General features: G+C 39.8%; 8 protein-coding genes across 8 annotated transcripts; all 8 read right to left on the bottom strand.

Moving 5' to 3' along the window:
• Positions 1–83: 83 nt before the first annotated feature.
• On the bottom strand, positions 84–686 carry LSM04_008330 (HD domain; the record flags this gene model as incomplete). The annotated part of the gene is made up of 1 exon (XM_067335470.1): positions 84–686. One exon carries the CDS (start codon positions 684–686, stop codon positions 84–86), a length of 603 nt encoding a protein of 200 aa, XP_067195409.1.
• A 539-nt stretch (positions 687–1,225) lies between these two features.
• LSM04_009403 (uncharacterized protein) lies at positions 1,226–2,587 on the bottom strand (the record flags this gene model as incomplete). The annotated part of the gene is made up of 1 exon (XM_067335469.1): positions 1,226–2,587. One exon carries the CDS (start codon positions 2,585–2,587, stop codon positions 1,226–1,228), a length of 1,362 nt encoding a protein of 453 aa, XP_067195480.1.
• Positions 2,588–3,039: 452 nt separating this feature from the next.
• On the bottom strand, positions 3,040–3,309 carry LSM04_006979 (Splicing factor 3B subunit 5/RDS3 complex subunit 10; the record flags this gene model as incomplete). The annotated part of the gene is made up of 1 exon (XM_067335468.1): positions 3,040–3,309. One exon carries the CDS (start codon positions 3,307–3,309, stop codon positions 3,040–3,042), a length of 270 nt encoding a protein of 89 aa, XP_067195331.1.
• Positions 3,310–3,721: 412 nt separating this feature from the next.
• On the bottom strand, positions 3,722–5,866 carry LSM04_002800 (uncharacterized protein; the record flags this gene model as incomplete). The annotated part of the gene is made up of 1 exon (XM_067335467.1): positions 3,722–5,866. The coding sequence occupies one exon, from the start codon at positions 5,864–5,866 to the stop codon at positions 3,722–3,724; it is 2,145 nt and encodes a 714-aa protein (XP_067195073.1).
• Positions 5,867–6,224: 358 nt separating this feature from the next.
• On the bottom strand, positions 6,225–7,283 carry LSM04_005177 (uncharacterized protein; the record flags this gene model as incomplete). Its single annotated transcript, XM_067335466.1, has 1 exon — positions 6,225–7,283. One exon carries the CDS (start codon positions 7,281–7,283, stop codon positions 6,225–6,227), a length of 1,059 nt encoding a protein of 352 aa, XP_067195206.1.
• Positions 7,284–7,640: 357 nt separating this feature from the next.
• On the bottom strand, positions 7,641–8,426 carry LSM04_008489 (cAMP-dependent protein kinase regulatory subunit; the record flags this gene model as incomplete). Its single annotated transcript, XM_067335465.1, has 1 exon — positions 7,641–8,426. One exon carries the CDS (start codon positions 8,424–8,426, stop codon positions 7,641–7,643), a length of 786 nt encoding a protein of 261 aa, XP_067195420.1.
• A 596-nt stretch (positions 8,427–9,022) lies between these two features.
• LSM04_000186 (Protein kinase domain) lies at positions 9,023–12,475 on the bottom strand (the record flags this gene model as incomplete). The annotated part of the gene is made up of 1 exon (XM_067335464.1): positions 9,023–12,475. The coding sequence occupies one exon, from the start codon at positions 12,473–12,475 to the stop codon at positions 9,023–9,025; it is 3,453 nt and encodes a 1,150-aa protein (XP_067194921.1).
• Positions 12,476–12,725: 250 nt separating this feature from the next.
• LSM04_009682 (uncharacterized protein) lies at positions 12,726–13,094 on the bottom strand (the record flags this gene model as incomplete). The annotated part of the gene is made up of 1 exon (XM_067335463.1): positions 12,726–13,094. The coding sequence occupies one exon, from the start codon at positions 13,092–13,094 to the stop codon at positions 12,726–12,728; it is 369 nt and encodes a 122-aa protein (XP_067195493.1).
• Between the last annotated feature and the right edge of the window lie 515 nt (positions 13,095–13,609).

Raw genomic sequence — 13,609 nt, 5'->3', positions numbered from 1 at the left:
TATCCGTTTACGTATAGTCACTCCAGAAATATTATATATATATATATATATATATAAACACTCACTTTTCGTTAGATACACCACTAATCCGATTTTACCGTATTATTTGTAGTTTCTGACTCCTCCTTCCTATCAGAGGAACGTGTGGGACGAGTACTTCGAAGTTTTTCAAATATCTCCCTAGCCCATGGATGTTGAATTTTCTCTCCTGAAAGGTAAAAACTGCTTAGATCCTTTTCAGGGTGGGCTGTCTCATATGCGTGTGCTTGTGTTACCATTTCTAAAAGATCAATATCTTTCAGAAATTTCGCCTCTGGTGTACTTTGCATCTCATACTCCTCCCAATACTCTTGGAGTTCCCCTGATAAGGGAATACTCTTATCTAGTAATCCACAAAGCGTTGACACAGCTGCCTTTTCAGAACGGTACTTTTCCTCTTTAGATACACCCATCGCAGGTGATATATCTCCTACAATGCTTTCACCAGCATCATGGCAGAGAGCCATACGAATAAGTTTATCTCTGTTTAGTGTTGGATCAGGACACATCATACACATAACGGCAGCGCGGTACATGTGATCAGACACAGATTCCGGTTTGGGAATACCGTTCTCCACCCAACCCGTGCGGTCTGTTTCTTTTAATTTACCAAGAGTGTGAAGAAACTTGATTGTGTTCGCCGCCATTCTGTCTAACACAATATATGTGGATTTCACACAAAGGATTCACACCCAATCACCTACAGATAGCTAGAGACCCTCACACAACAGCAACAAAACCATACACTATATGTGTGTAATACTACAAGACAATCAAAAAGGAAAAAAAAAACCCAAATAGAAAAAAAAACATAACACATGTCTTCATCTAAGATATCAATATACACAGTGGAGTTCAACTCCATTCATTCCATCTAGTAATGCAAAGGAAACATTACCCTCTCAACCTTCACAGGAAAACGATAGTAAAAACTTAAAAAGAAAAGAGAGAGAAAAAAAAAAGAAGGACTTCCCACCTCCCCATCATTCGTTATTCTCCTTCCATTTCCGGAGGGAGAGAGAATAGAAGCAAAAAATAAATAAATAAAAATAAAAAAATACGTTTGTGTTTGTGAGCCTTTTCTAGAAACCCTTTTTTTCCCTTTGTTTTTATTTCCTCCTCCAGCGCATTACCCAGAACAACGAAGAAGAGTAACAAACAAGAAATAGTCTCATAGAAAAAATTATCAATTACGTGCCATAAAGGATACCGGATTTCCATACTCATCTAGAAGAGGATCATCATACCCAATGGCACTACGAAGTGTCACTCCTCTAAAAGTCTTCATATCACGCAAGAGCTTTCCATCAGCTTTATCGTACACCATTATCATTCCATCCCCAACTACTCCCTCAGGCGGTGTGGCTGTAAACTCAATGTGTACATCGGAATGAAATTCTCCCATAAAACTCCATTTCTTAATACGCTCAAATATCTCCCGATCAGGTTTTCCACCTTCAATAACAACGTCAATTTGGGTCATCTTTTCAGAAGCACCAAAAACACGGCACCAACGAGGTCTTTCTACAGTGCGAACAAAAATCTTTGATATGTTTTCATACTCAAAAATAAGAAGATGTAGTTCTAGTGTTGCTACAAGAGGTATACTAGGAGGCTGAGCAAGAATTTTACCTACTTCTGATGGTTCTACACGTTTCATGAGAAGTTTTCTAGTATCAAAACCACGTCTAAAAGTAGGTTCAAACAAATCTTCTTCTATTCCACCATTCTTGCGTTTTAAGTTACTATTCCTATCTTTGGGTCGCAAACTTTGTTGTCGAGCAAGTTCTACCATTTCTGGATATGTGATAAACTTACTGGTACGTTGTCCAGGGTTTACAAGAATACCAAATTGCATTGGTGATAACGCTACTGTAGCAAGGGCACTAAAATGTTTCATTCCACCAACAGCTGTAACAGGAAAAGGCAAACTACAAAAATTTTCATACTGTGAACCCATTCTTGGAATTGGGAACCAGCAAGACTCAAATGCATCTACTCGAGAAAAGTAATGATCAAGATATTCTTCCATAGAGAAAACAGGTAATACAAGCATACCATTCGGCATTTGCATTAGTACTGGACGTCGTCTTTCTTCACATTCATCTAAGTTAATCCAGAGTTTCTTACCCTTTGGAAAAACATCTGTAGGATCACTTTCTAACTCACAGCACAACTCTGTGGTACGAAGAAAAAGATATACTTCTTTCCAATCTGCATGATCAGGACCTCCATTGTGTACAGCATCTAATGCTACTCGTAATCTATCCATTTTGGCATGATTTTTCATATTCTGATTACTACCCATAATCTCCTTAGTCATATTCATTCGTTGTTCCTCTGGTATGTAAGGTGGATCATCTGGAGTGACATTATGCGCATCAGCTCCAAAAAGAGATACCGCATCCTTAAGGCGATCCGGTACTGTTGGTTGTTCACGATAACCCTTGTTTGGAATTCGTCTTTGAAACCGTCTTTGTATACCTAAACTAGCTGTCCAACTAAAAACACGGCAATGTAAAGAAACGAGCACGTGACGCCTTAGCATTTTCTTATTTTTTCTTTTTTTTTTTTTTGGTGAATCGCCAAATGTTACTTTAAATTTAAAAAAAAAAATGCTAAGATTGTATCCTGTGTACTATTACCACTCTCTCATAAACGCCAAGAGGATTGTGCAGAAGGACATCGAAGTAAGAAAAAAAAAATTAAGAACAAATAATGGTCCCCCCCCAAAAAAAAAAAAAACAAAGCGTGAAAAGAAATATGGGGAACAAACACAGAAAAGCAACAACGACCATAAAACATATCCCATCAGAAAGAAGAAAAATAAAAAAACGCGCCAAAAAGATTATACTGCAATGCAGCCACTGCTGCATCACTATGTCTTCACACAAATAACCACTTTCCTTTTCTCGTATTCCCTTCTTTTTTTTCTCTCGAGATTCCAAAATCATTCCTCTTGAGAGAAGGGTAGAAAGGAGACACTACTCACAAATGACATCAAGTAGAGCTTCGATCCCTCTTTCGTATAGGGTCTACTGCACGTTCGAGTAAAATGCGTTCCATTCGCGCGGGGGCAGCATTTTCTACTACAGAAAGATACTCTAAACGGTCACGATGCAGAATGATACTCGCTAATGTATCCCGATGTTGGTACTTTAGCCAATCGTCTTTACTGCTCTCAAGCGTTAGTGTGCCCTCATTGCGGAGCAAAACTTGCTCGATATGTGGCTGATACGTCAAGCCAGGACGCACAAAGGGATCACCCATTCTGTTCCAGGGCTCTCTCTAACGAGTATAAACTACCCAAACCAATTAAGAAGGAATCAAAAAAAAAAAAAAAAAAAAAAAACATGAAAAAAAAGAAATAAAACATTTTTCAGTGAATATAAGAAAAAAGAAGGAGAGGAAAGATCAGTATTATTGACAACAAGTAAGGAAATATAACCCATAAAGCAAAAAAAAAAAACTCCTCGTTCTTTCTTTTTTTTGGCAGCCCCACCTTTCATTATGGTACACACTGATTTTTCTAACAAAATCGTGAGTTCATCCAAAATAAAACAATGTAAAGAAGAATTGTGCATCTTTTTTTTTTTCCTTTTTTTACACGACGTAGTTTTTTTTTTTTTTGTTCTCTTTAGAGAGAAGTCATCATCCCCCTAATTGTCTACATCTCTAATTCTTAGTCCTCACCAAGTATCTCCTTAATTTCTTTCAGTACCCTTTCCTGAGTCATGCGCCTGTTATGTGACCCTGCGTAACTAACACTTTCTGCTCCTTTAGAAGGCAGAGGAACAGGTCCTGTACGTCGTCTCAGTGCGGATGGCAAAGAAGAAACAGAGTTTCTGTTTACTTCTGAAGCATGACCTTTATTAAGCGGAGGTGGAGAAGCTGTAGAGGAACGCTCTGTGGGAGCACCCATGAGTGCCTCTAACTCTGCCACAACATCTTCTGGACTCTTCATATTTGGCGTGGTACTACAGTTCTCTGTTAGACTTGAAAGTTCTACACTACCTAGACTTGGTGCTCGTTCCTGAGACTTTTGTGGTAATGAACTTTCACGTATAGAACTTCGTTGTCTCTCCAAAATTTGTTTCTGTTTACGGAAAAGCTCTAATTCTTGTCGATCTAGCAAGCGTTTTTCATTATTCAATGCACTTAATTCTGCAGATTTTTGATGAAGCAATTTCCCAGATATATTTCCTACCAATTTCTCTTTTTTATGATGGAGCTCATGACGCTCTGAGCATACCTCAGAATTTCGTGAAAGACGTTCGTATACTGTTTCCGATGATGATCGTCGATATGATGAGGAAGGTGATAAGGGTAAAGTTCCATTCTTCTTTCTTACATTATCGTTCTTTTCCGGATGCATTGTAAGAGCTGAACTTGCTCGTTTACGTATTTGTGTTGTTGTTCTTACTCTCTCTCGTGGAGTTGAGAATGACTGTGGTGGAACTAGTGATAATTGTGATGTCATCCAATTTCCAAAAGCTGTTCGCACATTTTCACTTGATGGTTGACCCCATGGTTGAGGGCCATGCAAATGTTCAAAACGCAAAAGACTCTCTACAAAGTCTGCTCTACTAATTGGTTCACCATCACGAAAATTAGCCATTAATGCTGCTACGATACTAGAATCTTCAGGAAATAATTCCCTTACTTGTTTTTTCACATCCTCAAGTTGAACAGACAACGATTTATCTGAAGGAGCATATTTAAAAAAAAGGGCACGACAATGCATTCGGCGAAGTTCATTCTCTATTGGTATATCCACCGTTTTTGTCATAGAAATTGATGGTTGACAGGAACGACAACAAGAACACTGTATCTCACGTCCTGAGTTCAATTTATTTATAGATGAAACTGGTTTTGTAACACCACGAAGGTAAGCCTTCTGTGCAGCTTCTCGATTACGATCACATTCCTCTTGCCACCTTAGTAATCGTGAGGACAACTCATTTGCAGCTTGTTGTGAGATTTGAAAGGCACCAACGACGTGTGTCTCAGCATTCTGTTCCAATATTCGTTCTCGGAGTTGCTGTCTTAAAAGTCTTTTACCCCCTTCAAAAAAAAGACGTTCACCAACATCTTCAAATGGTTCATTTTTACGTTGTTTATTTGCCAATTTTTTTGAAGCAGAAGCTAAAGTTGGATGAAACGTACAACCTGCTGTAATTCGTTCCATTCTTTCTTTTTCTTGTAATAAATGTTTTTTGGCAAGTTTTTCATTTGTATTCATGTAACGCTCATGAGGGGGAATATAACCACCTTCACCCATTCGTTTTGCCAGAGATGTTATCTTTGGCCGAAACGTTGGTTTTTCCTCCTTCTCTTTCAATAGTTTCTCACGCTCTTCTTTAAGACGCTCTAAATGCTTTATTTTTCCCATAGCATCAGCATACAAACGAATTCCTGCCTTAGTCGCTACAGGTGATATAGCTTTACGTGATGAAGAGGCCTCTTCTTTTTTCATATCAAGTAGTTGATCCGTATACTTCCGCTGAGACCTTGATCTGGAGGCAGTAGTGGTGGCAGTAAGACGCTCTAGCGCCTTGGGATTAAACTTCCGTGGCGGAGGCTGTTTATTCTTATTTCCTCCCTGAAAGTGTTGCATTTCCTTCTTTCCAGATGCAGAGGCATGACGATATTGATCTCCTCTCTCTATATCTGTTGAAGATTCTGTTGTTTTGTCATCAGTAGCAGAAATACCGCGAAGGGCACGATAAATATAATCATCTTCATTGTTACTGTCTCCTCCAGAAAAAGCATCAGATGATTGACCCTCCTCAACGGCGATAGTTCTAGGATGTGTTACAAGACTCATCACAGCTTATCAGTCCAATTGAGTCAAGCGAATAGCCGTCGTGTTTACGAACGGCAATTGCCACACGGTCCAAGTTTGGACCTTCCACGCGTCATAAAAATATATACAAATTTGTGAAACACACACACACACCAACCAAAAAAAAAAAAAGAAATAATGAAGAATATAGAGCAATTATTATTTTTTTTTTGCTGTTGTTGCTAAGAAGTAAACTTAAAAGCATTCATATCAGGTTTATGAGTTTCCTTTTTATTATTTAGCCGTTTACGATATTTCTCTTATTTTTTTCCATTCTTGTTTTTTTTTTTTTTTTTGGTTTTTACTCTTTTATTATCATAATATTCTCCATTTTTTTTTTTTAATCGTCATCATCATCATCGCATGACTCCCACTCTGGCTCATCTAAGTACTCGTCGGCGTTCCCACCATCAGCACCATGGCCGCCATCATCATCATCTTCACAGTCTTCTTCATCCTCTTCCTCAGGAAGTAACAACTCAATAGGATTCGGATGATCCAAATCAGGGATTTGTTCTGCTGCCGCTGGTCCACCCATTTCATTTACCAGTACTGATATCGCTGTGTCTACTTCTTTTAATGCCTCTACATCACCACCAGTGACTGTAATCATTACCCGTGCTCGTCTGAGCAGTCGTGCGGAGTCGATGTATCGTTTTCGCATCCTTGCCGTCTCCCCTAGCAGAAACCAAATGTATGGATTATTATCCCCTAATTGCAGTATCTCCAGTAAAAACTTGTGTGCCTCGTCTGGTGCGACCTGCATGAGCAGCCTGGCGAGCTCCACCTTTGACTCGTACGTGGGCTGTTCCCTCTCGCTGAGGCGGTGGGTGAGGTCCACAGCGCGGTGTAGGTGCTGCAGGGCCTCTTCCGGCCGCCCCTGGCTGAGCCGCATGGACCCGAGCAACTGGTGGGCCTCCACGCACTGCGGGTTGGCGGCGAGGGCGGCGGTGAGGGCGGCGGCGCAGTGCCCCTCCGCCCCGTCCGCCTCGCAGAGATCCGTCAGGTGCAACTCCGCCACGGCGCAGTGGACACTCGCGAGGGTCGAGCGCAGCGCAGCCCGCCGCCGCGGCCGCCCCCCACACGCCCGCAGCTCCGCCTGCAGCACCTCAAGGGCCCGCTGATAGCAGGCGAGGGAGTCGTTGGCCTCGCAGAGCTGCGCAAGGTTGAGATACTTCACGTGCCCGTGCTCCGGGTCAACCGCGATGGCGTGCTGCAGCATCTGCTTGGCACGGGGAATGTCCTGCACGTGGTGTATCATCAACTCCGCATACGCCTCCAATACGTCAATGTTATTTGGACTTTGGGTTAAGGCAACCTCGTAAAACTCCTGGGCGGCAGCTATATTTCCAACATCTACCGCATTTTGGGCTAGTGCTAAAAGTGTCTTCACATCCATCTTGGGGTATCCCACTAGAATACAAAAAACGGAAAACAATAACAGTCGCCGCAAATAATGTAGTCAGACACACAAGCACTTTTGTGGTTCAAAAATAAAATAAAAAAGAGAGAAACAAGGGGAAAAAAATACATATACAAAACAAAAAAACAACAACAAACTCACATTCTCCTTTTTGTTTTTCTTCTTTTTTTTTCTTTTCGAGTTAATATTAATATGGATTCCCATAGTAGTTCTCAAAAACGTCCTGTACTACAGACTCTATCGGGTCCTCGCAAATTTACATGAAGATAACACAAGCTGACAGGAAAGAAAGAAAAAAAAACATTTTAAAGCATGCGTGTGAAAACCATCGCATTACGCATCTTCATCAAAGAGAAAAAACTGTTCTGCAAGGAGGAGACGATCAAACATGTACGCAAGTTCTGACTCGTAATCCACTTCATTTTCAGAAGTTCGAGCAGCTTCAATACGAAGAAGTCGTAAATCTCGGTTTGTGAGATGATACGGTGCATTAAGCAAAGCTTGATAGTACTGATCAACCGGAAGAAGCCCTGTATCAGCTTCGTCAACATATCGGAAAATACGCAGAAACTCCTGCTCAACATCACCTCTGGAGAGTCCATGAACAGTAACATCCTCAAGTTCTTCCACTCCAAACTCATGGTGAGTATCCTGAAAAAATTGTACTGCACGTACACATTCATTAGCAAAGGACTTATAATCGACTGTATCATTCTCTACAAGAGCTGTAGACGTCAATACGTAAAGTGCCTGAGACGGTGTTAAACCAAATGACTCTAGAAGAACTTTTTTAATCTCTTGTATAGAGAGTACACCAGTATTATTACTATCATGTTCTGCGAAAGCTTTAATGAGTCGCTGGAGTAAAACCTCCCTCTCCTGATCTTCTACTACAGGAACGTAATGCTCAGAAGGCGGCTGACGTGCCTGTAGAGGATCCGTTTCCAGTGCCAGACGTTTAAAATAATCTGCACTCCACTGCAATACATCATCCGGTTGGGCGCGCAGCACCTCACGTGCGTACTCCTTCAGGACATGAGGAAAGTTAGGGGGGAGGTGTTGCCGTGGCTGATAGCGATTCGCCAAGGTGCGTTCACGGAATGTCTCCATTTCGTACATCTCGTATTTCGTTTTTTTTTTCTTTAGTTCTGCAGTGGTTTTCTATTTACCTATATTTTTTTTTTGTGCTATAACACCGAGAAACACCAGAAGGAGAGAGAAAGAGAAAGAAAAACAAAAAAACAATCAAAATAAAAACAAGTAAACAAATAAACAACTAAATTACCATCAAAGAAAGAATAAAGTACGAAAGAAAACAAAAAAGGAAACAAAAAAAAGGTGGAGGTGGAGCCAATGAAAACATGAAATAAAATCCCATGAGGAAAAAAAAAAGGCAATGAGCATTGCATCTGTACTCTATAAAGAAATAACCGCATAAGCGTATATATGTATTTTTTTTTTTGTTTTCTGAAAATGTCTCCAAAGATCCCACAAATTCCCACACACATACAGGGATCAAAAGGAAGAAAATGCACTCATCTGTATGATACCAGATCACCCTATCTTTATTTTCAGCCGCATTACAAAACACGACAAACAATGAAAGATAAAAATGATAGTGGAAATAAAAACCTAAAGAGGGAAATCAAGAACGACAACAATAAAAAAGACAAACACACACACACACATCTGTGTTCTTCATTTTTTGCCTTTTACTAGAAATCACCGTACAATAGACGGCTTACATCAGGCGCGAGTGCAAAGTTGGCATCATCTATCATTTCACAAACACCATTACTTCGAAGCAGAAACTTTCGATTCTCATCAAACCAGCGTAATTCGTACTGATCACCCACAAGTACCTGAACCGCTCCATTAGAAAGTAAAAAAGCACTTAATGAACGCTCTGTGTCGAACCGAAACCAACGAACATACACAAATGGATCACCATGACAACGTACTGCTGTTTGTGAAGGTCGGTATACGGAGATAGTACCAGGGGCACGATGTTGCTTAATCATATTACAATCATATCCAACTACACGTTGAAGAAGATTATATGCATTTGTTGCATTACACTTAGCATGTGCAAGGGAAACAGCGCGGGCAGCATCTTTGCTCTCATAGGTATCCACATAATCAACAATAAGCATTTGTCGCTCCAATACTGATATAACTGCTGAATGCATTGAAAAATCATGATTTAGAAATATTGCACCTGTGCGTCCTGGTTGAATATGGTAGGTAAAAGCCAGAGGTTCTCCCTCTTCATCAGTTGGATAAAGATGAAAGTGACGAATCCAATCTCCATTTAATAATAACTCACGTTCTTCTGCAGTAGGTTGAATAGGTCTATAACTAACTGATAGTCGTTCTAAAGGTTTCCACTGACCCTCTGGTAGTGTATTAATTGACCTACTAAAGAGAGATGAAACAGGTTGATCCGATGCTGATACAGTTGCTGCAGTCAAAGGATTAGTAGAACTATTTTTAAGATCTTCAATTTTTATTTTATTATTATTATTATTATTATTATTATTATTAGTGGTTTCTGTAAGGGTAGTAGATACTCTTCTTACTGGAGAACTACCTTGTGTTACACTTCTTCTTGAAGTAGCAGGACTATTGACCTTACTAACCGTAGTATCTTGTTGTTTACGAACATAAGAACGTTTTGATCCTGCCGTACTTCCCGGTACTGTTGACACAGAAAACCTTTTACAGTCACCTTTTAAAGAATGATCACGCAGGGCTACACTGTTTTCAAACACATTACCACATATAATACAGGTACACTGTTTATTGTACTTTTCACGACACTCTAGGCATAAGTCTCTACCACATGTACAATGAAAAAAATGTAGACTTTTCCCATCTGGTAAAAACTCAAAATCACACATATCACATACAAAACCATATTGATATTTTTTAGTAACTCGAGTTGTTTCCCTAAAGCGGTGAGCATGAGCAGCAGATCTTCGTTGTTCTTCCTCTAGCCAAATCATATTATATCGTTCTTGTTTTTCTTCAATTGCAACACGAAAATTACCCAAAATATATTCACGTTCAAGAAGAATCATTTCTTCTGTAAACCTCCTCACAGCATTTTCTACAGCTATACAAGCAATTATCTCTGCTTCATCATCTCTCTCATTTACACTTTCATTTATGTTTTCCTTTTTTAACCGCTTTGGAGGTGTAATATATACTTCCTTAAGATTATCCTCGCTATTTGTCTTTTTACGACCACCCCTTCGTCTCTGAGGTATAACATTTGAAAGATCCGATGCCTTCTCTAAAGGTATTTCTTTACCTGTTAATTCCGCTAAAGTATCAATATTTTCATTGTTTACCGAGTCAAGACGCTTACGACGACCATTTGCGGTTCTTACTGTTTTTCGTTGAACCATTGCAGATTCCATAATAGGAGGTGCCTTATCCTTTCCATTATCTCCATTCATCATCAGCGGAACTGATACATTACCACAAGCAACAGCAGCCACCGCCGCAGCAGCAGCAGCAGCATCACTCTCCTCTTTATCATCTTCATATCTTTCATTCTCTCTTAATCCATTACAATGTACAGTAGCAAGAGAAGTGTCAAGTGATGAGTTGCGGGAGTTTACACGTGAGTTACCGCGTGAAGTCATTGCAGCGTCATCTCTTCGAGGTTTGGAAGCTCCACGTCGGAGTCCCTTCGCCGTTTCTTCGGCAATTACTGCTGATATCTCGCGTACAGGCCGACGACGACGCGCCTCTGGGCGAACATCATACACTTGACATATCGGTACACCACCGACTGTTGTTTCTTCTTTTGTCACAAACTTCAACGACCCCCGATGTTCTGTATCTATACTATGGGTAGTGCTGTTATTGTTATTAGTATTATTGGTATTATTAATATTATTATAACTATTGTTGATTCTAACACCAGTCCCACCACCACCACTGCTGTTGCTACTACTGCCGTTACTATTGTTTTTCTTCTCCTTCTCACTATTTTTTTCTCCCTCTGGACTGTTCGCACGACTACCCATTAAACTAGCTGTTACATCCGCACTGCGCTGCTCTACAGCTCGTAATAAATGTGCCTCATCGTGTGATAGCAATAAGTCATCTTGAACTCCCAAGAATGCCGTAACGGCCGCTGGTGGGGCACGGCGTCGGGAGTTCCAAATAGGTTTACTGAGAATGGCAAGTATATCAGGTCGTTTATTTGGATCTCGTACTAGAATAAACTCTACCAGTTGGCGTAATTCATGAGAAACGCTAGAACCAACAGGCCATTGCCAATCTCCAGCAGACACTCGACGGAGTAAACGCAGATTTTCCTTTTTCAGAGTTTTATTAACAGGTGCTGTTGTTGAGATAGCCCTTGCCGCACCACCACTGTTACAATTTTCAGCATCCTCCTCATCTTCTTCTGATTCAGGAGATGTGAGAGAGGAGACTGTTGGTGGATAAGGGTTTCGTTGAGTAAAAATAGAAAAAAGTACAATTCCTGCTGACCAAACATCAGCAGCAGCACCTACTGTCACTCGTTTATCTCTATGCAAGGCATTATGAGCCATTTCGGGAGCCATAAAAGAGACAGTACCTGCAACTACATCTCCTGGAGGTGGATTCCATACAGTTGATGCCAAACCAAAGTCTATGAGTTTCAAATTACCATCTAAATCAAACACAAAATTCTGAAGTTTGACATCTCTATGAATACATCGCTGTTCATGAACAGATGCAACAGCTTGTAATACTTGATAAGCGATGAATAACATATCGGCTTCACTAGTAAGACGAGTCATTAAAAGTAAATCGTGTAAAGTACATGGTACACATAACTCCATACCTACAACAATAAGATCACCTGCTTTATTAATTGCACCAAATTCAAACCGGGGTAATAAAAGTTTACCTTTTGTACATACCTTACTAAGTACTTCAAGTTCTTGACGAAGTCGTGCATTCTTACCGGTTGCAATCTTAAGAGCAAGCCTTGGATAACCATCACATACTGCACGGTATACGGTACCAAATGATCCCTGACCGATACGCTCACATGTTCGTATGGGTAATAACTGCCCACTTGGGTCTCCGCGCATTGGCAGTCTTAACTCCACGAGACGAACAAATTCGCCATCATACGATATCTTTTCAACTGTTCCCAGCATAGCTGGAGACTCTTCTCTCCCTACACAAACAGAGAGAGAGAGAGATTGATCGAGAAAATAAACAAAAAAAAGAGAGAAAAAAGAAAAATAACAAATTAGAAGTTACCAAAGCAAGCATACACATACACATATACACATGGTGAGAAAGAGTAAAGGCAGAAAAATAAAAGAGTCTAATCAATAAGGATAGAGTATATTCGGTAATGTTTTATTTTTTTTTTTTTGTAATTGAAAGGTTGCAAATACAGGATCAAAAATTGTCAGGGAAGGAAGGATGCGCCGCTACTTGTACAAATTCATCCCTTGTCTTTTCATCCGTAAGACACTGTAAAAAGTATAAACTTTTTACGGTTTTTAATTTACGTCGCATAACTGTACTAGATGTATATTTATGCAATAGCTGATTTAGATAGTGTTGAACGCTACCATCCAGTAGGGTACATTGCAGTGGCTGCTCCACTCTTCCATTTCCATCACCGAACGTTATGAGTGATCGTGAGACGAAGAGATGAACAGCAAGTGCGTCTGATAGACACTTGTTAAGAAGGTAAAGTTCATCATCTACTTCGGACGTATTTATTTTTCTACTACTGAAACCAACTGCTTCAGAAGAGTCCATTCTGCTGTATTAAAATATATTAATTTAACCAATAAAAAAGGAAAAGGAAAAGGAAAAAAGGCAACAAATACTTATCTCAGCAAAAAAAAAACACAGAAACACGCAAATAGAGAAAGTATTGCAAAAAAAAAAAAAAATAATAACGTGGAAGTAATAAATAAAGAGAAACGTCATTGCACAAACTCTGACATCCCGATGGGACTAACAAAGAGCTCGGAAGAGTATTTTACGGTGTACCTCTGAAGCAAAAATTGAACATGTTGAGATGATACTACTACCACTACTACTTCCTTACCTGGATTACATTTCAAACGTGGTTGCCACCAAATAATTATCCGGAGCAACAACAATAACAATAACACGTGAAGTTGTATTACAAGTACAAAAAGAAGCAATAAAAAAAAACATGAAGACACACTATACACAAAAAAAGAAAGAAAAAAAGAATACAAGAATAATAGCAACAAAAACAAAAGTGAGGAAGAAGAGTTTAGCTGTTCCAGCAATAATACATA

Source organism: Trypanosoma melophagium (genome assembly GCF_022059095.1).
Source record: "Trypanosoma melophagium isolate St. Kilda chromosome Unknown ctg1segment0, whole genome shotgun sequence".
Lineage (NCBI taxonomy): Eukaryota > Euglenozoa > Kinetoplastea > Trypanosomatida > Trypanosomatidae > Trypanosoma > Trypanosoma melophagium.
This window is presented reverse-complemented; position numbering and strand designations above follow the sequence as displayed.